The sequence below is a fragment of the Nylanderia fulva genome, unplaced genomic scaffold (genome assembly GCF_048542155.1).
Source record: "Nylanderia fulva isolate GAGA-0341 unplaced genomic scaffold, ASM4854215v1 Scaffold171, whole genome shotgun sequence".
Classification (NCBI taxonomy): Eukaryota; Metazoa; Arthropoda; class Insecta; order Hymenoptera; family Formicidae; genus Nylanderia; species Nylanderia fulva.
In genome coordinates, this window is record NW_028189957.1 from 371 (window position 1) to 26689 (window position 26319).

At 37.4% G+C, this 26319-nt stretch overlaps 3 protein-coding genes and 1 pseudogene across 4 annotated transcripts; 3 read left to right on the forward strand and 1 right to left on the reverse strand.

The window, feature by feature from the left end:
* Positions 1–302: 302 nt before the first annotated feature.
* Positions 303–3303, forward strand: LOC114942255 (acyl-CoA Delta-9 desaturase-like; the record flags this gene model as incomplete). The annotated part of the gene is made up of 4 exons (XM_085481293.1): positions 303–433; positions 562–767; positions 866–1048; positions 2801–3303. Coding segments are annotated over 4 exons (764 nt in total), but the record flags the coding sequence as incomplete, so codon positions are not given.
* Positions 3304–6378: 3075 nt separating this feature from the next.
* LOC114942251 (uncharacterized) lies at positions 6379–9814 on the forward strand. The gene is made up of 2 exons (XM_029317568.1): positions 6379–9594; positions 9665–9814. The coding sequence occupies exons 1-2, from the start codon at positions 6379–6381 to the stop codon at positions 9812–9814; spliced, it is 3366 nt and encodes a 1121-aa protein (XP_029173401.1).
* Positions 9815–16447: 6633 nt separating this feature from the next.
* LOC146723726 (uncharacterized) lies at positions 16448–20401 on the reverse strand. The gene is given in 4 exon segments (XM_085481284.1): positions 16448–16930; positions 16932–18971; positions 18974–19159; positions 20291–20401. Coding segments are annotated over 4 exon segments (2820 nt in total).
* Positions 19803–24035, forward strand: LOC114942257 (uncharacterized; annotated as a pseudogene). The gene is made up of 8 exons (XR_014924419.1): positions 19803–20837; positions 21461–21603; positions 21680–21796; positions 21878–22198; positions 22272–22330; positions 22435–22627; positions 22706–23146; positions 23218–24035. The product of XR_014924419.1 is annotated as an uncharacterized LOC114942257 (transcript).
* Positions 24036–26319: the final 2284 nt, after the last annotated feature.

Below are 26319 nucleotides of genomic sequence, written 5' to 3' on the forward strand. Positions count from 1 at the left end.
GTTGTGTAAGAATGTTAGGAGCTCCTCTATGCAAAAGGACAAGGGCGACAACTCATTTGTTGAGGTGCAAGAATATTTTATTTGATTTTAGGGGTGGTTTTTCGAGTATAAGGGTGTCTTTCAACGCGTGTATTGCATTAATCGTTTCTGTACTTTGTTTTTGGCCCTCAGAACTTGCTCTATGCAAAAGGGTAATGGCAACAAACCCGTTTTTAGAAAATCGCTTCTGGAACGTTCCAAACTTCAACCAGCTTAAAAATAAAATACATATATGTTATCAAATAATTATTTGTAATTTATAGTTTATATTATTGCTGTTCTTTCGGGTTTTGGCATTACTGCTGGCGCTCATAGATTATGGTGTCATCGGTCTTATAAAGCGAAATGGCCACTGAGACTCATTCTTGTAATTCTCAATGCTGCTGCTCTCCAAGTAAGTTTATTGTTAATGTTTTTCTTCTCGTTTAAGTGTATTGTAAACTTTTGTTAGCTATTATTTAGAGTTCTACATTTTATTTCTGTTTTTGTAGTATTCAAATTTTATTAAGCTATAATTTTTAGGATAACATTTTCGTGTGGGTTAGAGATCATAGAACGCATCATAAATTCACTGACACTGATGCGGATCCGTATAATGCGCGTAGAGGATTTTTTTTCTCGCATATCGGATGGCTTATGGTTCATAAACATTCGGACGTCATTATCAAGGGTGCTACGATTGACATGAGTGATATAGAACAAGACCCCCTCGTGGTCTTTCAAAGAAAGTACGACAGGCATAGCTTATTTTTACGGGACCAAATGAAGCATTGTTCGTTTGACTTTATATATTGATATTATCTTTTTTATTCATACTTTTTTTTAGATGGTATTCATATTTGGTAGTACTCTGTTGCTTTATCATACCAATATTGGTACCTTGGTTGGCATGGAATGAGAGTTTCTGGTATGCATGGCACATGTCTGTGTGCAGATATGGTTTAAATTTAAATTTTACTTGGGCGGTGAATTCTGTGGCCCACTTATGGGGTGAAAAACCATATAATAAGTATGCATTTGTGCAGTATATGTGACTTATTATGTACAAATATATATGTATATATATTTATTTATTTAAAATTAGTGAATCGTATTTATAATAATTCACATCATATCGGTGCTTAAAAATTACACAGGCACACAAAAAAACAAAAGTGGTATGTCCGAAAAACTAGACTCCCTACGCCTTGGTTTTTTGGTCCTCTGAATCCAAATCCGTTTAACTCCATCAAGTCCCAGTTTTTTATAATCTTAAAAAATATAAAATTTCGGGGTAAATTCGACTTTATATGAAGAAATCATTTAACTCTTGGCTGAAATTTAATGGAAACGTTATGCTGATGATATATGTCGGTGTACTGAACTATCATGCCTATTTATACTAAAGATATTTTGCATACCTTCTTGAAATACGAGATCACAGCAAGAAGGAAGCTATATTTACCGTGAGTAGCGTGCTCTCTTGGTCTCAAACGTTCTGTGTAAAGGTATTCGTTTTTTTCGCTTTCTTGCTCTTTGTAGTATATCTCTTTTCACTGTCCAGTAATAGTCAGCCATCATATTTACATTCCACCTTCCTTGATATCGACATTCCATTTCTCTGATATCTTGATGGAATCGTTCTTCTTGCTCTTTGCTATAATCACCGAGATTTTCTAGGAACCAATCGAAATGCAAATCCAAGAAATGTATCTTCAAATTCATCAGACATCCTAATTTCTTAAAGTTTTCAATCATTTTTCCCACCAATTCTTTATAATCTGGATTTCTGTGATTTCTTAAAAAATTTCCGACAACGTTTTTGAAATTAAGCCATGCTTCTTTTTCGACATCATTCATTTTTGTAGCAAAGATCCCATCTTTTAACAATGTATGAATCTGAGGGCCGTTGAATATTCCTTCTTTCAATTTAGCGTCAGAGATGTTAGGAAACGTTTGTCCTATGTAGCGAAAACAATCACCTTCTTTGTTTAAAACATTTACGTATTGCTTCATTAAACCAAGTTTTATATGGAGAGGCGGAAGTAAAACTTTTGATTTGTCAATCAACGATTCCTTGATTATCTTCATGGATCCAGGTTTCATTGTGTTCCTTTCTGGCCATATTTTTATCCCCTTTTAGAGCAGTTGTCATCGCCCGTACTGTTCATCATGTCAGCAGATTCAGTACCCAAGTAGCAAACTAATGTCACCAAAAAAACGTCAAAATGATGTCATTTTGCCACCTGGGTAGTTTCTATCCGAACATGACTTCATCATGTAATGGATGCAAGAAGTATTCAACTTCTTATAGATCGGAAAAATAAGTAAACATAAACACAAGATCATTGTGTTTTTTACGGCACAAAGACAATTGATGGTCCATTTTTTATTTATCGCATCCAAGTAAAGAGTGCACTATTTACAGTAAATATAGCTTCCTTCTTGCTGTGATCTCGTATTTCAAGAAGGTATGCAAAGTATCTCATAGTATAAATAGGTATAATAGTTCAATACACCAATATATATCATCGGCATAACGTTTCCAATTAAAAATAAAATTTCGTTTAAATTTCAGCCGAGAGTTGAATGATTTTTCCATATAAAGTCGAATTTACCCTGAAATTTCATATATTTTAAGGTTATAAAAAATTGGGATCTGATGGAGTTAAACGGACCTCGGATTTTGATTCAGAGCAGCAACAAACCAAAAAGTAGGGGGGTCTCTCGGACATACTACTTTTGTTTTTTTGTGTAACAGTGTTATTATTATATTATATAGATCAATCAGCTCTACCGACAATATTGCAGTTTCTATCATGGCTCTTGGCGAAGGCTGGCACAATTATCATCACATTTTCCCTTGGGATTACAAAACAGCGGAATTTGGAAATTATGGGTTGAATTTTACCACAGCATTTATCGACTTCTTTGTTTATTTAGGTTTAGCTTACGATTTAAAAACTGCATCCGCCGACATGATAAAAAAACGTTCTCTTCAAAGCAATGAAAATAAGAGTTACTAACTAATCGTGCAAAATTAAAGGATCCCTCGACTGTCTATATTGGTAACAAAATTACGATTTTCATATTTCTAGTCTTTTGTTGCATTAATTTGACAGAATTAAAAATCCTTCTTCAAGATTGCAATACATATCAACGATCCCAAGAAACTCCAATTTTATATGAAAAACGAGAAATGAATACGAAATTACAGTTTTTCTTATCTATGTATTTATATCTTAGTATGGCGTTTCGAATTGCAAATAAACTGTCAACTCATAATGTGTTTTATGATTTCCACGTTAGATCCGCATTGATCCTCTTTTTTCTACCTCTTAGCTTCTTTTTCTTCTCCATCACCTTCCATTTTTGTTCCCCTTTCTCCAATTCTATCATCACTATCTCCTTTTCTTTCTTTCTGTCCTTTCCTATTTTCCTTATTTTCATTATTCTTACCTTCGCCTCTATCTCCTCCAGCAATTTCTCTGCCCACTCTCTTCTTTTCTCTTAACTTCCAATCCTTTTATGACTGTTCTTCCTCCTTTTCTCTTTTTCCATTATCTTTAACCTCCTTTCCATATCCCCTACTCTTTTTTCCATTTCTTTTTCTATGGGTCCCTCTTCCTCTTTCTTACCCTCCCTCCAATTCGCCATCTTTTTCTCCAGCCCTTCCACTCTCCTCTTCATTCCTTCTATATTCTCTTTTAACTCCTTCTCTTCTCTCCATTTTTCCATTTGCTCTCTGTAGTCTCTTCTTAGCTCCTCTCCATCTCTCCTCTTATCCTCTCCCCCTACTTTTTTATTTCCTCATTCAATTTCTCCATCATCTCTTTCACTTCCTGCCACATATCTTGAATTAGTCTCTTTATCTCCCTTTCCTCATCCTTTCTTTTCTCTGGTGATCTCACTATTTTATTATTTTTTTAAAAACCTTTACGCCCTCCTTTCTGTGCTCTTTTCCACCAGCTCCCTTTTTCTTTTCAATAAATTCTCTATACTTTCTAAGCTACCACTTCTTTCTTTTCTTTTTTTACCGTTCACTTCTTCCTCCCCACACAGCACATGTAGATTAGGAAAATGTTCTGAGAATATCGTTAAAGTATATTGAGTATATTCTAAGAATATTCGAAATATGTACTACGATATCAAGTATATACTGAGAAAGTTCCTATGTCTCACCACTAGTTTGCTTCTCAGTACATACTGAAAATATCTTATAGTATATTCTGAGAATATTTTTAGTAAATTATAAGATATTACACATATAAAAAGCTAATAAGAGCAGAAATAATATCACGGTTATATAAACTAGTTTATTACATTTAATCAATATGTACTGATGTAAACAATAAAGTTTAAATTAATCTAAAATTATAAAAATATACTCGAAAGTTAAAACAAATGAGAAAGCAAACGTTTCAATCCAATTTTTCGGATCTTCTTCAGCGCAGTACAAAAAGCAAAATTAAAATCACCAAAGTCTAAATATTTTTAACGTATAAACGTCTAATAAACATATTTAAACGCGGTTACATCAGTAAACGAAATAAAACGTCGTAAGATTAACATTAATATGACTCTCACTGAGCCATCACATTTACGTTACTGTGAGAAGCGATCCTCTCTAATTTTCTGACTACGAGGTTGGCAGGTGTTAAAATATAAAATATTAATCGCATCCTATAAATCAAAAAAATTTTCTCATTACACCTCACTAATTATAATATCCAAAATCAAGTGCGTTATAAAACAATAATCTAACACATGGTATAAAAAAATGCTAATAAAAACTTACATATATTTATGATGTGATAATATTTTAATTGTAACAGTAACAAAAGTGACGCTAGTGTAATCCTCATGTCAGTAGAACGGCTCAAAGGAAACTAAAGCTCAGTTGGAAACGAAAAGTGACAAACAATTATAATCATTTTGTATTTGTTATTTAATCTTAGAGTTTAGGTAGTCTCTCTATAGCTTCGATATAAATATCAGATAGATTTTCAGTATTAGTCTGTAGATTGAGACTATTATTTTGTCTTTTTATGTATATCATTTCTGATACTGATCTTTTTCCGTAATATATTTCTTTATCTAAAATATTAATGTTCTTCCAATCAAATTCATGATTAAAATTAACGCGGTGGTCCGTTATTACTGATTTTGTATTAATATTTCTAACTATGTGTTTCTTATGTTCAGAAATTCTTGTGGTCAGTCTTCTACTAGTCTGGCCCACGTAAGAAGCGTCGCAGTTTGAACAATTAATTTTGTAAACAACGTTGGTATTATTCATTTTAGAAATAGTATCTTTATGTACTCGTATATATTTATTTAATTTATTAAAATTAAAAAAAATAATTTAAAATTCATGTTCCTAATAATATTTCTAAATTGTTCCGTCAAACCGGGTAAAAACGGTATAGTGAAAAAAGACGTTTTTTCACTATTATTATTATTGTTACCGTTAATTGTGGTATTTTTTAATTTTTTAAATAAATTTACTAGACGTTGGTTAATAGTATTAAAGATCAAGTCAAGCGGATAACAGTTTTCTAAAAGTATGTTGACAACGGTAACGAGATTCTTATAATGAAATCGTGGATGTGACAATAAAATTGTTCTATCCACTAGACCGTATATAGTTCCCCGCTTTTGACAAAATGGATGCTGAGACAAGAAATGTAAATATCTCCCCGAGAATGTCGGCTTGTGATACCAATCAGTAATTATCTTGTTGTTTTCTAAAATTAATGTCAAATCTAAAAAGTTTATTTTATTATTATCGTCAGTTTCCAGAGTGAATTGGAGTCTATTATGATAAGAATTAAAAATCATAAGTGTGTGGTCAATTAAAGTCAATAGAACAGTCAATACAATGTCGTCAACATATCTAAAGTAAATCGGGGGTGTGAATTTTAACAATTTTGTATTAAATAAAAACATTTAGACTTTGGTGATTTTAATTTTGCTTTTTGTACTGCGCTGAAGAAGATCCGAAAAATTGGATCGAAACGTTCGCTTTCTCATTTGTTTTAACTTTTGAGTTTATTTTTATAATTTTAGATTAATTTAAACTTTATTGTTTATATCAGTACATATTGATTAAATGTAATAAACTAGTTTTTATAACCGTAATATTACTTCTGCCCTTATTAGCCTTTTATATGTGTAATACTTTATTTGAATTAAAGAGCATTTAATTAGTATATTGTTTATCACACGCAAACTGAAATAATGCGTTCGACATATTTTTCATTTTTTATGTATATTGAAATTTGGTTTGGTTTTGAAACGATAAAATTATTAAAACGATGGATTAAGATTCGGAAAATTATTATTATTAACAGACTTAAAATGTTCTGCGGCGACTACAAGGGCAAGACGGCGATGGCTCGCAAACAGCTCGTCAGTGAACACAAACTCTGCTCAAACTGCCTTGGACGCCATCAGTTTTCGGAGTGCGCGTCGAAGAAGACGTGTACAGCGTGTGGCAGTCAACATTACTCCTCGCTTCACGACGCCTTCCGGGCAGCCGAGCCCTCTACGACTTCACATGTGGCCCAAGGTACACATTCTTCCTCCGCTACGGTGCTGCTCGCCACGGCCAGGGTCCGCGTCCTCGACTGCCACGGATCTTGGCAGTCCGCTCGCGCCCTAATCGACCAGGGATCCGAATCATCCATCATCTCGGAACGACTAGCGCAGCGACTACGACTTCCTCGAATAGCAGCCGCCGTGAGTGTCTATGGAGTCGGAGAAAGAAGGACCAGAGTATCAAAAGGGAAGATGAGACTTACCCTACAGTCGCACCGCGGTGAATCGTCCACCCTCGTCGACGCGTTAGTGCTGCCGAAACTGACCTTGTTTTCCGGAGGATGCCACAGCAGTATGAGCGCTTGGACCCATCTGAAGGACCTGGAGCTCGCCGACCCGGAATTCAGCTCCTCGGATTCCGTCGACATCCTGTTGGGAGCCGACGTATATGGGACCATCATTCGCCAGGGCCTACAAAAGGGAGGTCCTCAGGAGCCTGTAGCGCAACAAACCTCGTTGGGCTGGATCCTTTCGGGTACCGTTAACTCGACGGCGCCCGGCCAACGTGTTTCCACTCACCATTGCCAAATCGAGGAGGACATCACCTGCTTGGTGCGGCGGTTCTGGGAGCAGGAGGAAGTTCGCCGGCCATCTCCGATCCTCACCAAGGCCGAACTGGAGTGCGAAGAACACTACCGCCGACATCATACTCGCTCTCCAGATGGCCGGTACATCGTGCGGCTGCCAACAATCGAGTCTATCCCTGACCTGTCGGGGACTCGACGCGCCGCAAGTCGTGCTCTGCATCATATGGAAAAAAGATTCAAGAAAGAAAGCGACTTCCAAAGCATGTATGTCGATTTTATGCAAAATTACAAGGACCTTAACCATATGATGCCTGCGCCAGAACCTGCTGAATCTCATCGAGGTGCCTGCTACCTGCCGCATCATGGTGTGTTGCGTCCAGACAGCACCTCCACAAAATTGAGGGTAGTCTTCAACGGCTCGAGCTCCTTGCCAAACGGAGACTCTCTCAATAAATACCTCTCAACTGGGCCGAATCTGCTTCCTTCGCTAGCCGACATCTTGCTGCGCTGGCGACGTCATCGTTACGTCTTTGCGACGGACATCGAAAAGATGTATAGGCAGATACTGGTGCACCCCGACGACCAAAACCTGCAAAGGATATTGTGGAGAGAGAACGCCAACGACGAAATCAAGGAGTACTGGCTAGGTACCGTTACTTACGGTCTATCCTGTGCTCCTTATTTGGCGATCCGCACTTTACGCCAACTGGCCGAGGACGAAGGACATCGCTACCGGAAAGGAGCCCTCATCCTGCTGAGCGACGTCTACATGGACGACATCCTGGCCGGTGCGGAGACCATGAAGGAAGCCGAAGTCATGCTGCAACAGCTGATTGACATCTGCAAAGCGGGCGGCTTTTCACTTAAAAAGTGGTCGGCAAACGACTCGCTATTGCTGAACAAAGTGGAGCCCGACGACCGTCTTCGACAAGAGGCCAGATGGTGGCTGCCCGGAGAGAGTCACTCCACTCACGGACTTCGATGGCAACCGTGCAACGATCGTTTCGCCTTCGCCACTCATCAGATCACCCTCTCGGCGGTCACCAAAAGATCGGTCCTCTCCTTGACGGCGAAGTTGTTTGATCCACTCGGCTGGCTGTCTCCAACTACCGTGCTGGCCAAGATCAACATCCAAACGATCTGGCTACTGGGCCTTGACTGGGACGCGTCTCTGCCAACCGAGAAAGCGAGGAAATGGCTGCGTTTCCAGGACGAGCTAGCTGCAGTGGAAAACCTGAGTGTGCCTCAATGGTTAGGCAGTATAGCGGACTCCCATCAGGAAATTCACGGGTTTGCCGATGCCTCCGAACGCGCCTACGCCGCCGTCCTCTACCTGCGAACCAACACCAACGAAAGTAGCAGAGTGACGCTGTTGGCTGCGAAGACCAAGGTGGCTCCATTGAAGCAGGTATCCTTACCTCGTTTAGAGTTATCGGCCGCCTGTCTTCTCGCTCGACTGGTCGCCCATGTCGTCCCTCTTATTGGAGCAGAGAAGGCACCTCTACACCTGTCGTCAGACTCCACTGTGACGCTCGGTTGGATTCGGGGTCACCCCTCGTCGTGGGTCACTTACGTGGCTAACCGAGTGAGCGAGATCCAGACGCTAACTCCAGACGCCCACTGGCATCACGTCCCCGGCCGAGATAATCCCGCGGACTACGCTTCCAGAGGACTCTACCCCAGCGAGCTGGAGGACCACTCACTCTGGTGGCAAGGTCCGTCGTGGCTGTCAGCCGGGAGCCACCCTTGGACGACCAACAGCGAGGAGCTTCCAGAGGATGACCTCCCAGAGAGGCGAGTCCGCACCCACGTCACCGCCATCGCCGAACTGAGGACCGAACATGAGATGCTGCTCCGATACTCCTCGCTACAACAATTGCCCCGGATCACAGCGTGGTGCCGTCGCTGGTTGCGGATCCACCGTCAGCCCCACCACGAGCACGGCCAGCTCGGCTTGATCAGCGCCGACGAAATCGAGGAAGCCCGGATCTCCTGGTTAAAGACAGTCCAGGCTGCAGCATACAAAGAGGAAATTAGGCATCTACAAAGGGAGCAACCCCTGCCGTCGCGAAGCTCCCTGCTAAAGCTCAGTCCATTTCTGGACAGCGAGGGGCTCCTACGCGTCGGCGGGCGCCTGAAACATGCTCAGCTCCCATTCGATGCCACGCATCCACCAATACTACCAAGCAAATCGAACTACACTTGCCTCATCATAGACGACCACCACAAGCGAACGCTGCACGGCGGTACCCAGCTGTCTTTGTGTTCTCTTCGCCAGGAGTATTGGGTTCCTCGCGGTCGCTCGCTGGTGAAGAGCCGCATCAGCCGCTGCGTAAGGTGCACAAGGTGGCGGGCCGCCACTCCTCAGCCACTGATGGGAAATCTTCCCGCTCCAAGGGTCACGCCAGGCCGGCCGTTCCTGCATACCGGCGTAGACTACGCCGGACCGGTTTGAATGCGAACAAAGAGCCGTGGACACAAGACGACCAAAGGGTTTATCGTTGTGTTTGTTTGTTTAGCCTCCAGGGCAGTCCACCTCGACGCCGCCTCTGACTACACCGCCGACGTCTTCCTCGCCTCTTTGCGCCGATTCATCGCCAGGAGAGAAGTATGCCACTCGTTGTATAGTGATTGCGGCACCACCTTCGTGGGTGCCGACAAGCAGCTAAAGCAACTGTTCTCCACCGCCAGTGCCGACGGACGCCGCATAGCATCTTGTGCCGCCCAGGAAAAAATCCGGTGGCATTTTAACCCACCGGCGGCACCTAACTTCGGCGGCTTGTGAGAAGCCGCCGTAAAGGCCATGAAGCATCATCTTCGGCGAGTCATAGGTGAAGCAACCCTTACCTATGAAGAGATGGCGACCCTACTCGCCCAGATTGAGGCCTGCCTCAATTCTCGACCGCTGCAGCCATTGTCTGACGACCCGGAGGATTTAGCAGCGCTGACACCCGGTCACTTCCTGGTCGGCTCCGCTCTCGCGACGATCCCCGAGCCGTCGCTCGAACGAGAGCCGTCGGCCCGTCTCTCCCGGTGGTAGCTCCTGCAACAAATGAAGGACCATTTCTGGTCTCGGTGGGTCAACGAATATTTAAACACGCTGGCCCATCGACCGAAATGGTCCCGAATTAATCAGGAGGCTCGCGTCGGTCGACTCTGCCTAGTACGGAACGAGATCACTCCACCAACACGGTGGCCGCTTGCGCGCATAACGCGTCTGCACCCCGGTTCCGACGGTAACGTTCGCGTAGTCGACGTCCGCACCGCGGGCACTAATTTAACGCGACCCGTAAATAAGCTAGTCTTTCTGACCGACGGCTCCGAAGCCTCCCCGTAATTAAAGGGCACGCGTCGCATAATTTTTGTCTTGAAACTCTTCGTTGATCCATCTTCACATTCACTTGCACATCAATCATCACCTCACTCTACTCATTGCTCCTCTCTTCTTATCCCTACACCCCTCTCCTCGCTCCACTATTCTTATCACAATCACGACACATACACTATCACTATACGCCATATTTTCTCAAAGATCGAAATTCTCACGGTCTGCGCCACGCTTTAGCCTACACGCTACTAACCATTACACTCGAGAATAAACAGCTGATCGATTCAGCATTCCTTTGCCTAAACCGGCGGAGCACGTGCGCTCCACGTGTGCTTTACGCGCGAACGCGTGAACAAGCTCGCGCCCCCACGCTCTAGCTTCTAATTCGATTGCAGTATACTGCAAGGCGGGCGGAATGTTCGAAAATCGAACGTCAAAAAAGCTGAAAATTCTTAAAAACATTATTAATTAAAATTCATACAGGCTTTTCATTCACATGCAACATGCATCATGCTTAATTTTATATTAATATTATTTTCAAATAGCGCTCGACCGCACAGATATACGTATACCCCGCGCCTGCGAAAAGAAAGCGCTTTCGTCAAATCTCATATAATGGTAAACACCGCGGTCGCGCGAGAGGAGATACAATTTAGTTCCCGATAATAACAAAACGACTATTTTCCTGAAAGTAAACAATTGCACTAAACGCTCTTTCGTCCTCAGCCGAACGATAAAATTAAGAAAATCTTTCTAGACTCTTCTAGAAATACGGGCCTATATAAACCTCCTCTCTCGTGATCGCGGCGCTTTTTTCCGATTGCTTGTCGCGTCAAGAGTGTGCTTCTACTGAACGAAAAAGATCGCTTGTCTTTTTCGTTTTATCACGTTTAATTACCGTTGCTTGCGGAACATTTAGTTATTAATTACCGACTCGGCTATTTCTTTTGGTTTATTCTTGTCAATCAATTCTCGGGAAATTTCTGTGTGGTTTAAACAATTGTAATTTTTGTTGTTCTTAGTTTAAATATAATTTTTGTTTACGTTACGCGTGTGTCGAGTGCAGTGCTTCTCTATCGTCTCGCTTCCGACCTTCCTTTCCCGCTATCCGTTGTGCACAGAAATATTAATACAAAATCAGTAATAACGGACCACCGCGTTAATTTTAATCATGAATTTGATTGGAAGAACATTAATATTTTAGATAAAGAAATATATTACGGAAAAAGATCAGTATCAGAAATGATATAAACACTATAATTAGATGTGTTTCGCGCGCGCGCGTGTGCGTGCGTGCGTGTGTGCGTATATGTGTGTGTGTGTGTGTGTGCGTGCGTGCGTGCGTGCGTGTGTGTGTGTGTTTTTTTTTTCTTTTTTTTTTAAGGCGCGGAAATACATTTACGTATTCCAGGCATATATGTTTTGCCTGGATATGTGAGACTCGACGCTAGCGCCCATACTCACTAAAACCGCCCCTTTCTTCCAGCCTCTGAAACCCCCACGGAAACCGCCGTTAGGCATTACTTCGCAGGAGAAGGAATTAGCTGCCGCTCTCTTTTCTGTTGGCTAAGGTGTTATTTCTATCTTCCTTTTAGCTACTGTTCTTTGCTCTTCTTCTTTCAGTGGAACGCAGCTCTGTTAGCACTTCTGTGGCAAAAATGCTTGAAGCGTTCCAGGCAGCTTCTGAAGACAGCATTGCTTCTGCTATTAACTCTGGTTGGATTCTCTTGTTCAGGATCTTCTCTAATTCATCACGCTGTGGATTGAAACGAGGACACACAAAGAAAACGTGCTCCGCATTTTCAGCAACTCTTGGGCAGGACGGGCACTCCGGAGAATTATCGTGCTTGAAGCGATGTAGGTACTCCCGAAAGCAGCCGTGTCCTGACGACAGCATCTGTGTAAGATAGTAGTTGACCTCGCCGTGACTCCGGTTTAGCCAAACATCAATCCGAGGTATGAGACGGTGCGTCCATCTCCCCTTCTCTGCAGCATCCCATTGATGTTGCCATCGTGCGATACTACGTTGCCGCTCTTCTGTTCTAAGCTCCTCAGCGCTTAGTGTGGTTGATCTCCTTCGATGGTAAAGGGCCCGTTTTTCCTCAGCTAGAACTCTAAGTGGCAGAGTTCCGGAAATGACACACACTGCTTCCTCAGATATTGTGCGGAAGGCGCTGGCTACTCTTAAGGCACTCAGACGATATACTGGTCCAGCCTTTCTCCATGATTCTTGAGTCTCGAGAGCGTCCGCTCAAATGGATATTCCATATGTGAGCACTGATGTGACTACTGATGACAGTAGTAGTCTTCTGCTCTGCTTTGGGCCTCCGACGTTCGGCATCAGTCGTGCTAAGCTAGCTCTCACTACTGACGCTTTGGAACTGACGTGTTCGACTTGCTGTTTGAAGTTAAGTCGGGCATCAATCATCACTCCCAGATATCGGATAAATGGTTGCGATGTGATTTCTTGTTCTCCGACTTTCAACTTAATCGTTTCTACTGTCTTCCTGCTGGTGATGAGCACTGCCTCAGTCTTGTGTTGAGCCAATTGCAGGTTTGCTGTGTCCATCCAACGGTTAACTCGCTCGAAGGTGATATCGAACATGTGGTTAATCTCGTCAAGGTGTTTGGCAACGATCACTACGGCTACGTCGTCTGCATACGCTACGAGTTTGACGCTTCTTGGCAGTGTCAGCCTTAATAGACCATCATACATAATATTCCACAGGAGCGGGCCAATAACTGAACCTTGTGGTACTCCTCCAGTAATATCATACTCCCTCGGGCCGTTCTTCGTGTCATACTTCAGGACCCTATTCTCAAAGTAGCTTGCTGCAATCCTAAGAAGGTATCCTGGTACGTTCTTCTCTTGGAGAGCCTGCATAATACAGTCCCAATTGGCGGAGTTGAAGGCGTTTCTGATGTCTAACGTGGCCACCAGGCAATATTTCTTCGTACCACCCTTCCATCTAGTTCCTGCGATTGCTTCTTTAGCCGTACCCACAACCAGATTTATCGCGTCCAGGGTTGATCGTCCTTTGCGAAATCCATACTGATTTTCTGCCAAGAGTGGATCGACTACTGCCTCAATCCTCTGGTGAATCATGCGTTCATATATCTTACCCGCTGTGTCCAGCATGCAAAGTGGGCGGTAAGATGACGGTTCATCCGGTGGCTTCTTTCCTTTGGGAAGCAGTACTAATCGTTGCTGCTTCCACTTTCGAGGAAAAATCCCTTCTTTGAGACATGTGGTGTAAACGTCCAGGAATAATGCCGGTGCCGCCTTTATAGCTGTTTTTAAGGCAATATTAGGGATTCCGTCCAATCCCGGTGCTTTATTATTCCCTACACGATTACAAGCCTCCATTAATTCTTCTTCCGTGACAGGTGAAATGTCCTCCAGTTCGTCATAAGCCAACCGGTAGCTGACTTCACGCTGTTGTGGAAATAGCGCAGCAACGATTTTCCGCAGGAGTTGTGGGCATGTGGGTGAAGGCATTGGCTGGCTTCGTAGGTGGGTCATGACGACCTTGTATGGCCTACTCCACAGGTCTTTGTCCACCTCGTTGATGAGCTCCTCCCAGCATTTTCTCTTGCTATCCTTGATGGCTTTGTTTAGTAATCGACGAGCTTTTTTATACTTCGCAACCAGCTCCGCAGAGTCAGGTCGTCTGTAGCCACGCTGCGATATTCTCCTTTTTTTGAGACACTCTTTTCGAAGAACGCTGATGTGATCATTCCACCAGTACACTGCCAGGCGTTGGCCCATGCTACGTTTCCGAGGCATACTTACGTTACAGGCCTGGGCAACTCTCTTCATCAAATCCTTGGTCATTTCTTCTGCGGTTCCAGTCGTAATCGGTTCACTATTTAGGGCTATGACCAATGCACTTGGGTCAAAAGACTTTACTTTCCATCCAATGGTGTTGAGTTTCTTGATTGGACTTCTTGTATTCTGGTCATGTGATAGTTCCCAGAGAATCGCGTTGTGATCGCTGGCCGTGTAGATATCCATCACCTTCCAGTCGTAGTTCCTTCTGATGAGGCTGCTGCTGACGAAAGTGAGATCTACAATAGAGCTTACATCTCCTTTAACATAGGTTGGCGTATCACCACTGTTGATCAGGACTACATCTAGTGTAGTAAAAGCTCCTAGTAGTGCTTTTCCTCGCGCATTCGTCTGCTTGCTGCCCCAGTCCACTGCCCAGGCGTTGAAGTCGCCGGCGATCGCCACTGGGTAGTGCTGCTTCGCGTCCTCAGTCAGTTTGTCCAGGAAGTCGGTGAATTCAACAATGGAGAGGCTAGGTAGTGCGTAACAGCTGTAGAAGCGGGTGCCATCTACTGTTACTGCTACAAAGCCGGCGCTATCATTGCTAACTACACTCTGAAAAGGAAGCTTGCCACAGGACCAAATGACAGCCTTGGTGGTGCTGTCAGTTTCCCATGGTTGGCCGTTGAGGTGTTTGTAGGGCTCTGATATAATCACAAGGTCAAGCTTCAATTCTCGTACTGTCTGCATGAGCAAGTCATGTGCAGCCTCACAGTGGTTGATGTTGAGCTGCAATATTCTCATTTTCGTCTGTCTGTGATCTTCTTAAGTGCCTCTTGGTATACTGGGCATCTACTTGTACCGGCATTATGTGCAGTGTTCTCTTTCCCGGGTTGGTCAGCGCATAGTACACATTTCGCAGGCTTACTACACTTGGCGAGGGTGTGACTCTCTTCTCCACACTTGATGCAGAGTTTGGATCGGTCTATCTCGCTTTTACACTGGACAGCACGGTGTCCAAAGTGCCAGCATTTAAAACATCGGACTGGCCTTATCACTGTTCTGATACGTACATACGTGTGTGTGTGTGTGTGCGTGTGCGTGCGCGTGTGCGTGTGTGTGCGTGTGTGCGTGTGTGCGCGCGCGCGTGTGTGTGTGTGTGTATGTATGTATGTGTGTATGTATATGTGTATATATAATATATGTATGCATGCTTATGTAAGTATATATGAATATATATATATATATATATATATATATATATATGTACCACACATATACAGGATGTTCAAAAAGTATAGAAGTACCTGAATTATTCCAAAAATCCCTGGCGAAAATTGTTAGTGAGAGATTGTATTTATATTTGTTTATGAAGAGTTTTATTGATGGTTACACTGTTTGAAAGCACGTTGTAAACACCTGATTAATACTCTGCTGACATGAACATTTTATAAATACTTAGAAAACTGTAATAGAAACGTTTGAAATTATATTATTAAACGTCACTTAAACATTTCCTAAGAAACACTTTGAAAACAGTCATGTAACACCAATTTCAGCGTGCATCAAAACAATCTCATAATATTTCTCAAACATTTTATTTATAAGCAGTTAATAAACATCTCCACAACATGGATCCCTTTTAAAAACAACATTAAACAGTATGATACACTTCTTAAATATTATAACAAAAACGCTTCTAAATCATTTACAAACACCGTAAACAACTTTTCAAAATATTCTAAAAAAAACATAATTAATGTTTTTTTCAACATGCCATAAACATATAAGAAGGGAAATACTCATAAGCACATATTTCTAAAGTAATCAAATTTTAAATTCTCTGGTTAACGATACTGGACAAACTAATAAGTTGTTTTAATAGACAGCAAAAAATAGGTACTTTAATTATTTCAATTATTTAATTTATAAAAATTATCCTTTTATTATTTTACTTACATAATTTACAGAAAGCATTTGAAAGAATAAAAAAAACAGGTAAGCATTTTATTACAAATTAAGTTATCAACCAAACGTAAAATATATATAAATGTAATTATAGAAACGTAAATTATATAACATAAATTTTATAAATATAAATTTTATATTATTACATATAACTGTCAGTGCTAAATTAAGTTTCAAGCAATCTTCATCAGTAAGCGTAAAAGAATAAAAAACGAAGCAGGCATTACAGAGTCTTAACTAGTCTCCGTAACAGCCGAATGGCATGTCACACACATAGTTGCTACATGGTACACTTATAAAAATGCACTGACTTTTTATGTAACTTACGTCGATAAATTTTAAATGGCCATAACTATCTATTTTTTGAATATGAAAATTTTTTACATTTTTATTTGTAATAATAGATTCATCATGTATATTAAGCTGCTGCACAATCAGTTTGACTCCAACTGGAAACTTTAAAATTAATTTAATCACAACCTTTTTCCCAGAACTGATAAATATGTATGAATTATTATTAAGTTTGTTGTTACAATAACTATTACATGAATATCTTATCCGCTTATAAATCATTCTCTGGTAAGCTAAACAATTATCAGTTGACATATCATTTATCGCAAGTAACTGTTCTTCTTCAGTTGATAATGAACATCTTTTACCTTTTCCTAAAAGTATAATTTCCTCTCCACAACGTATAAAGCGAATCAAGTTTTTTTTTTTAAATTTTTTCAGAAAACTCAATAGTTTTTTGTGACAAAACGAGCTTTGAACACAAATAAGGTATTGAAGTATAAATGAGAAACTTGCGCGCAATTTGTAATACAACATTTGAAGGACTATGATATAATTGCATAAGGTGACGATTTTGACTTTCGTATATGAAAGAATTATGAGTCCATAATGGGCCCCAATTGAGAACACCTTTGCAAATATGTGACAGAAGATGAATATTATATACCATGTTTTCCTTATCGAAATATTTCTGAAAGAAATACATGTAGCGCAGAAAAAGTTCATGAGCTTGAAATACTTCTTCACGTGTCACTGATTTTTGAAGCAAAATATTATTTGCTACAGATAACATTGCAAAATGATTTATATGCTTTTTCTTCAGCAGACCTTTTAAACATGGCATAGAATAAAATAATAACCATGCTCTCCACTCGGATGCTTTCCATCTACTTATATCTTTAATAGAGCGAGGAGTCCTTGTTATAGAAGAAGGAGGATGTATCATTAAAAGCCGTTCATCAATCGTGCTTAATAGATGATCTATTCCTACACTTTCTGAGATGTGCCAAAACTTTTTGCGAGTAGATTGTAGAATAAGTTCAGTATGTAATTTAGTTACTCCAAGTAAAATATTATGCATATAATCAACTACAAATCCAGACATAAAATTGAAGTAATGTAATAATATTAATGGTGAAAAACTCTTTACTCCTCTATATTGCCTTTTGCTTTTATTTGTTTCATCTTTTCTCTGAAATGCTTTAAGTAGATCTTCCTTTGTAGACTCCAATGTTCTTTCCTCAGCAGGATGAATTGAAACTGTAAATCTTTGTCCTTTTCGTGTGCGCTCTGATTTTTGGTAACAGAATGTGCAGCCATAGTAGGCAGCAAATGACTGAAAATTTAGCAATTGGTATCTTGCAACTGAATCAGCAATACAACAAAGTGGAATAACTTTACTAACAGTTTCTTGGCCATTGTGAAACCATTTAAATCCTTCTGTAGAAAGTTTATTAGCTTCGTTAATAAACGGTTGAAAAAAAATTTTTTGATTAGGATCTTTGGGTCCTATATACAAGCCAGCAAGTAAGACATATTTATTCCGTTCTGAGATTGGTAATTCATTTATAGTAAGATAAATAGGCCAAAGTGTCTTGTTGTTTGATTTACCTGTGTGAACACCGTCAGTAAAAAAAGAATAAGAGAAATTGTATGGTGAAGACAATACACCTTCTTTCTCAAAGTGCTTCTTGTATTCGTTTCTATCATAGATATCTTCCAAAGCATTTTCTTCAATTTTGTTTCGATTAAACCTATGATTCATCACAGCATGAACAAAATCATTGTTTTTGGTCAATTTTTGAAGTTGAGATTCTAAGGATATTGAGACAAAAAAATTTGATGAGTTGGAAACATCAATATCAACACCACAGCTTGTGCATATTTCATTTCCTTTCAATATTTCTTTTTTTCCAAGATAGATTTCACAATCCGGACAATAAATATGAAAATATATGTTTTCTTTCTCTCTATCTAACAATTTAAAGTAGCTATACTTTGTTACTTTAATCGTATTATCTCCATAAATAGCGTTAAACATTTTTAAAATGTCGGTCTGAGCTTCCCATGATAAGTTATGTCTTAATCCTAATACTAAACACATGAGCATAACATCCGCAACAGCAGTTTTGGTACATGGGCAAAGAGTTTCTTGTTCATCAGAATTCGATAACTCATCTCTTATAAATTCGTCGTGAAAGATGAAACAATTTTCTTCTTCTACAAGACGAGATTCAACATTTTTCAAAATAGATTCTTCCCTAAGATAATCTGAAACTTCTTCCAGATCAGATTCATCTTCAGTTTCAATACTTTTAAAGTTGGAATCACTACTGTCTTTGTCTTGCTCTTCAGCATTACTAGCAAAAGATTGAAAATTTTCAGTTGAAAAGCAACCAATCGAATCTGAACCTTGGCTGCAGGTGGATTGAAATATTGACAAAGCTGGTGTATTTTGTACTACAATACTAATGTTGATGAGCTTGAAGTTGAAACCTCTGTTGGACTGCTTTTTATTGATTCAATATGAGATGCTTGTATATAGACTTGATTAGAATTTGTACATTCTCCCTGTCTTTCATCAGAGTTTAAATGAAGTGGAAGCCTTTCTCCTTGCAAAGTTTCATCACTAATATGGACAAGCTTTTGTTGATCGATCTAAGGATATTGACAAAAAATGTAAGAGGTTAACAAAAAAATCTGTATTTTATTTTTATCTAAGAATTGTAAACTCTTACAAAGGAGAGATCGTGGTTGACTCTCCATCAATTTTGATCCCCTTTTTGTAACAAATCTACTTTAAAAATCCTTAAAGGATTTTTCATCCAATGCGGTTTATAACATTTTTTATATACTTGAAATTTGGATAAACTCTAATGTACGTTATAAGTCAAAAAAGGACACATCATCGAACAATGTCATATGGCACAATGAATGAGTGCAACCGTTAGTAAAAAGCGAAGTTCCCGAAACTTGCATTGCCAACATTTAAAAAATTTTTTGTTTATTTTATTTTTTTTAAATTATTTTATACATATATATGTACATATCTATTATTTATTATGTAAAAATGAATATTTAATGGCATATATTTACAATTAGCTGCGCATATATCTTTTTATATCTGTTTGCGTAAAATGTAAAATAAAGAAAATATTTTTACATAAAAATATTTTTACTTTTTTTAAACAGAGATTTCTCATAGTTGTTTTTATGAAACTTGTGTGTATACATATATCCTAACATTATTATTACATTATTTAAGAAAATTATAGAAAATGTATAAATCTTTAAAATAAAAGTAAAAAATAAAAATAAAAGTAAAAGTATTTTTCTGTAAAACTATTTATTTCACATTTTATGCAGACAAATATATAAAAAGATATATACGTATCTAATTGTAAATATATGCCAAATATTTTTTTCTATGTAGTTAATAATACATGATATATACATATATATATAAATAACTAAAAAAATAAAAAACCAAAAAATAAAAAAAGAGTATTGACAGCGCAAGTTCTGAACCTGTATTCTCGTATTATTAACTTTTGCACTCACTCACTGTGCCATAGGGCATTGATCTATAACACGTCTTTCTTTGTATCGTATAACATACGTTTTATTTAAATTTTAAGTATAAAAATATATTACAAGACGTATTGACAGACAAAAAGTTTCTATAGGGCTTAACTATATTCAGAGTAGATTTATTATAAAAAATGGAATCAAAATCGGTGAAGAGTCAACCGCGACTTTCCTTGTTAGTGATTAACACGGATACTTTACCGAATGAGATCGAAGCATTCTTTCTTCTTCATTTTGTCGTTTACGTCGATACCATTGCGTACACCGAGGAATATTCTTATTTAAGAACAAATAGCGCTTATAACGCCCCATTGGAAATTTTTATATCTTCACAATTATTTAAAATATTGTGGACCAGAGGGATTACATTTGTGATACACACGTTCCTGCGACCGCGCTCGTTACCAAGTCCTGCGCTCTTTCATTTATTATGAACGTTGTTGACGCGTTGCTAAGAAAGATGCTTATAGCGCTGAAAACGTCAAAGCGAACGCAGTTTATATCCGTGACTTCAGTAATAATATGAATACGTCTAATTGGTTCGCGTATGTGAAATATAAAGATAATGAAAAAGAAAAAGTGCCAATAAGTAAAATAAGTGATGTTAATGACAAAGGAGAGAAGATTTAATTTCAGCCTGAGGATCTAAATGATTATGTGTATGGCAAATTGTATTCGGTCCGAACAAGTCTACGCAGCAAAAATGGCAAAGAATCAAAATATTATGCCGTTATTGGCAAACTGGCAGGTAAGAAATTTTTTAAGCGCATAAAAATAGATAATTTTTTTCTTAATTGTGTTATAGTATTCTCAAGTTTGACATAAAATTACAACTACTAATAGAGAAAAGTCTGATACTGATATAGGTCTTTTAAAATCATGATTTTTTAATATCCCATGTATAATATTAATTGTCATTTTTATTATAAAAATTATTGAGTAATAAATAACACGGTAAAGCTTTATGAAATTCAAAATAGTTCTTATTAACATATTTAAATAATTATATATTCAATTTTTTTGTAAATATTGCAAAAAGTTTTTTTAGTTTTTTATAATTAAATAAAATTATCTGATTTTTGTCTAATTAGTCTATAAAAATCATTGAGTAATTGTTGGTAATATGTTGAGTAATATTGTTGGTTTTTTTATAGTATGATTTAGAACATTATTTAGTTAAAATATTACGACATTGCGCACACGTTACGATTTGCAACATTCTATGACAAATATAACTTTAAATTAATCTAAGTCTTGAGACGATAACAGTATCGGCAGCTTTTATCTATTATCAAAACTTAATGTGTAAGATGCTAACAAGAATGGAAAACGCTTTACACACTTTATTATGTTTTAATGTGTTTAATTCAGAGTCTTTAGAAGCCCTGGATAATGTGAGACCTAGATGGCCAGACCTGCAAATTGACGAAAAAGAACCTGAATCCACGGGAGTAGAAGATCAGGAAAAGAACGAGCAAGTAAATTATTTTATCAAAAAAAATAAAGATCAAGAGGTGAGTATAAATCTTTCATTTATTATTTAAAAATCGTTTTACCTTCATTAAGTTATGTTTTTATTTCGGTGTACAGAAAATCACGAAAAATAGAAAACAACGTGCCTCAAATAAGGAATTCGAATTATTTATTGAGAATAATTTATTGCAAGAAAAAATTCCCGAAACAGATGTTTCAATTGAACCAGCGAAAGTAAGTCTCATAGGAAAATTTAATGTTAAATGTGAATAAAACATTTATTATTAATTTTTTGTTTATTGTAGAAAAAAAAAGAAAAAAAGCAAAAGATATGATGGAGATAATACTCAAGCAGAGAGTGAAAACTATGAATTTGTTAACAGAGATTCGATCGAGACGAAATCTCTTCTAGAACAAATTCAGCAATTAAAGGCTGAGCTGAAAAAAAAGATGAAATTTCCTTTGCTAACAATCAGCAAGTTGAGCATATAGAGAGAATTTTTGATAAGAAAATGATGAAATTAGAAGAAAGATTGGAAAAAAATTTAGAAAAGAAAATTAAAGTAATTAAAGATATGATTGGAGAAAGCGTTGATCAACTTGACCAAAAAATATCAAATATCGAGAACCTAATGAGTACGTCATCTATAATTAATATTTACCTATAATATTTACCTATAATATTTATCTATAATTAATTTTTTTCCAGAAATACATGTGCCTTCTACACTCACTTCGAGCAGTATGGCTCCTGAATCGGAGGAAAAGGTATTATTTCTTTTAATTTTTTCTCGGATAAAAATGGAATACAGGCTAATACTTTTTTGTGAATTGTGCTATCGATTTTTACTAACTCATTGCTACTTCCTCAGGTACATCTTGGTGAGGGAATTATGTGTTCCAAATATGCCTATCATGTTCTGAGTACGGTTAAGGAACATTCTGATTGGGCTGTAGCATTCCTTACCGGAATCTACGGTGATAAGGCTTGGAATATGAGATATGGGAAGCCTAGGAGCTCAGACTTGGAATCCTTTTCACATTCGTTTGTAAATGTTGCCAAATGTAAGATGTACAATTTGTTGAATGATGTTATTTATATTCTGGACAATTGTTTTAATATCTAATATTAATAATTCGCAGATCATTACAGAAAGTGGCTTGAAAATTTTTCGATTGGGGGTACTGAAGATCGTAAATACAGTTCTGCCCAAATCGAAGATTTGATCAATAGCCTCCCAACATATCTTTCGAAAAGATGTATTGACATGAACGGATCGCGTATAAAAAAGAACGATACCTCTAGTAAACAATTGCAACAAAGATCTGATTCGAAAAGACAATATAAAAGAAGGGGCTCTTTGCAACAACTTCAGCCATCAATAAGAACCCAGCAATTGCAACCTGACCAAGAGCCACTACAAGAGCAGATACAAAATCAACAGCAGTTACAAAACCAACAGCAGTTAAACACACCGGAAACTGACTATTTAAGCTGGCAGATTCCCTATGACACGTACGGGAATGGGCCGCAGGGCCCAGTAGCAGTCCCAGTTATTTCTACTTCTATGTCAAATAATTTTGGTAAATTTATTTAGTTTTTTACTTGCAAAAATAGTGTAAATTAATTCTAATCACAGTTATTTATCTTCCAGAAATCGGGCATAACACTTTGAGGTTGTAAAGGCTCCTGGTACCTCGCCGACCATGTCAGAATCGTGACGTCAGAGGCGAGAAAACACGCTGAGATTTTTTAGATGCCATTTCAAAATAAAAAATATTCCGATGAAACCACTTTAGATAGCTTGGCACACTCTAAACTCCGAAAACTATCTTTTTCCCTTTATAATCAATCAACAGCTGTAAAATTATCGTAATACAAGCCCCAGTCTGGGTTGTCTTTGTTGCAATCGTTTACTTCAGGTATCGCTTTTCTTTACACGTGATCCATTATTCATATCAATACACCTTTTCGAAAGATATGTTAAGAGGCTATTGATCAAATCTTCTATTTAGGCAGAACTGTATTTACCGTCTTCAGTATTCCCAATCGAAAAATTTTCAAGCCACTTTCTGTAATGATCTGCTGGGCTAAGTTCGTCTGATTTTTGCACATGCGCAGTCATTCCGCATGTCAAAGTCTGATCACGATAATTTTACTATTGTTGATTGACTGTCAAGGGAAAAGAATAGTTTTCAAAGTTTTTTTAAAAGTGTGCCAAAGCCATCTAAAGTGCCGTTTCATCGAAATATTTTTTTATTTTGAGATGGCATCTAAGAAATCTCAGTGTGTATTTTCTCGCCTCTGATGTCACAATCCAATATGACCGCCATAAGCACCCAGGAACCTTAAGAAGCAAATAATTTTAAAACTAAAATATATGTAAGTAATAAATATAATTTTGAAAAAAAGAAATGTATAAAACTGTAAAAAAATAATTTACAATAAAAACATGTAGTTTCAAAATCTTAACTGTAAATCTATACATTTTTTAAATATTTTCTTAATATTTGCAATATTGATGACTAAAAGATAAAAAAATCAATTACATATACATATATAATGCGGAATTTATATATGATTCTAGTGTATTCTCTAATTGCATATTGTTTAGAGCAAATTTCTTTGATGTGGAATTCTATCTCTATTTTTATGACTAGACTGATTGTGTTAAGTTTATCCATAAATAGAAATAAAATTCACATCTAAGAAACTTGTATAATAATATGTATATGGTACTTGTGTAATAATATGCAGAAGAAATTAGAATCATATCAAAATTTTGGATTAATTGATCTTTGCTTTGATAAATTAATCTTCCCAATTAATTCCATTATTAGGAACAGTATAGATCGATTATAAATGTCAGTTTAATCAGTAAGATTAGACTGAAATCTATAATTGATCTATATTGTTCCTCATAATAGAATTAATTAGAAAAACTAATCTTTAACAACAAAATAAACAATAAAAAAGTGTGAAAAAACATTGAACAAACATCTCATCACTGACACACGGACACTTTCAAAACACTTTGTAAACTATTACTGAGTTGTTTGAAAATTTTTGTGAAACAGTTGGAACACTTTACAAACATCTCAACAATAATAAGAAAACACTTAATTAACACAATTATGAATTGCTGCTTAAAACACATCCTGAACATATACAACACTCCGAAAACATCACACAACACTTTCCGAACGCCTATCAAACGTTAACCATGAACATTTAACAAACAATTCCATGTTTAAATTTACATCTTATAAACAATTTAATGAATGTTTTAAAATTCAAATAAAATATCTACTTAACATTTAAACAAACTCTTTGTAAACTTTTAATAAACATATTATTTTCGCCAGGGATATGCAAGATAAAAAAATGTTTTAAACAAAAGTTGCAGGACTTCAAATAAAGCATTATGTAACAATATCAGTATGACCTTGAACAGCGTCGTCAAGGTCACGTAAAGATCACTTTAAATTTTTTAATGGAAACCTCCACTTTTTATTACATATTCTTATAGTTCAGCTTTAGAATTTTTCAAAACACAATAATAAAGTATTTTTTTTAGTTATTAGATCTGAAGTTTATAGAATTTTAACATAAAATACAAAATATCTGGTAAAACATTCAGTTTTCGGTAATTTTACTTTAATATTTTTATGTACAGAACAATGAGACCAATTAATTGATATAAGAAAAACACAGAGTTAATTTTAAAAAAGTAAGTAATTTGCAATATATTTTTTTTTATATAAATAAAAAAATATTTTGTTATAGTGTTTTGAAAAGTTCTCGAGCAAAGCTACAAGAATATGGAAATGCAGAGAAAATTACATTAAATATACCGGGTTTTTCAGGAAGATTAATTTACATTCTAGAACATAATAAATACAGATTATTTTAAGTTTATATAAGCATGTATTTTGTTCTGAACGCGGTTATAAAAATACAACGTGATCAGTTTTAAGAACGAATAAATTTATTTAAAAGTAGCAAATTTTATGTTTACAATTATATTATACATATAAAACAATTAAATTTTATAATTTTGAATAATTAATAGTAACATAAATTTAACGTATAAGACGGGCAACAAGAGCCAAATCGCGGATGACAATGCGTTATCCTAACGAAACTAAATAATTTTTCGTTAGAAATAAATACCGGTGCACAAGGCACCAAATTTTTACTTGGACACGGCCAAGATTTTAAATATGAAATAATCTCATATTTTGAGATTTAATTTCAATACCCCTTTAACCCCCCTACGGAAAATAAATAAATGAATGCAAGAGAAAAATATAGATCCGAAAATCGCTGAATCGGGAATCGAACCCGAGACCTTTCGCTTGCCGGGCGACTGCTCTTCCAGCTGAGCTATTCAGATCCTTTCGATTCTATACTTTTCTCTGTTATATGTATTAATGTTGGTAAACAAACGCATTTTTTAAGCCAGCGTGTATCAAATATAAGAGTTTTAACAAGGCTCTGTAATATAAATATAAATTTAACGTATAAGACGGGCAACAAGAGCCAAATCGCGGATGACAATGCGTTATCCTAACGAAACTAAATAATTTTTCGTTAGAAATAAATACCGGTGCACAAGGCACCAAATTTTTACATGGACACGGCCAAGATTTTAAATATGAAATAATCTCATATTTTGAGATTTAATTTCAATACCCCTTTAACCCCCCTACGGAAAATAAATAAATAAATGCAAGAGAAAAATATAGATCCGAAA

Coding starts and splice junctions, on each gene's coding strand:
- LOC114942251 (XM_029317568.1), top strand. CDS start 6,379: ATGTTCTGCGGCGACTACAAGGGCAAGACGGCGATGGCTCGCAAACAG. Junction 9,595..9,664: donor GCGTAGACTACGCCGGACCG/GTTTGAATGCGA, acceptor TTGTTTGTTTAG/CCTCCAGGGCAGTCCACCTC.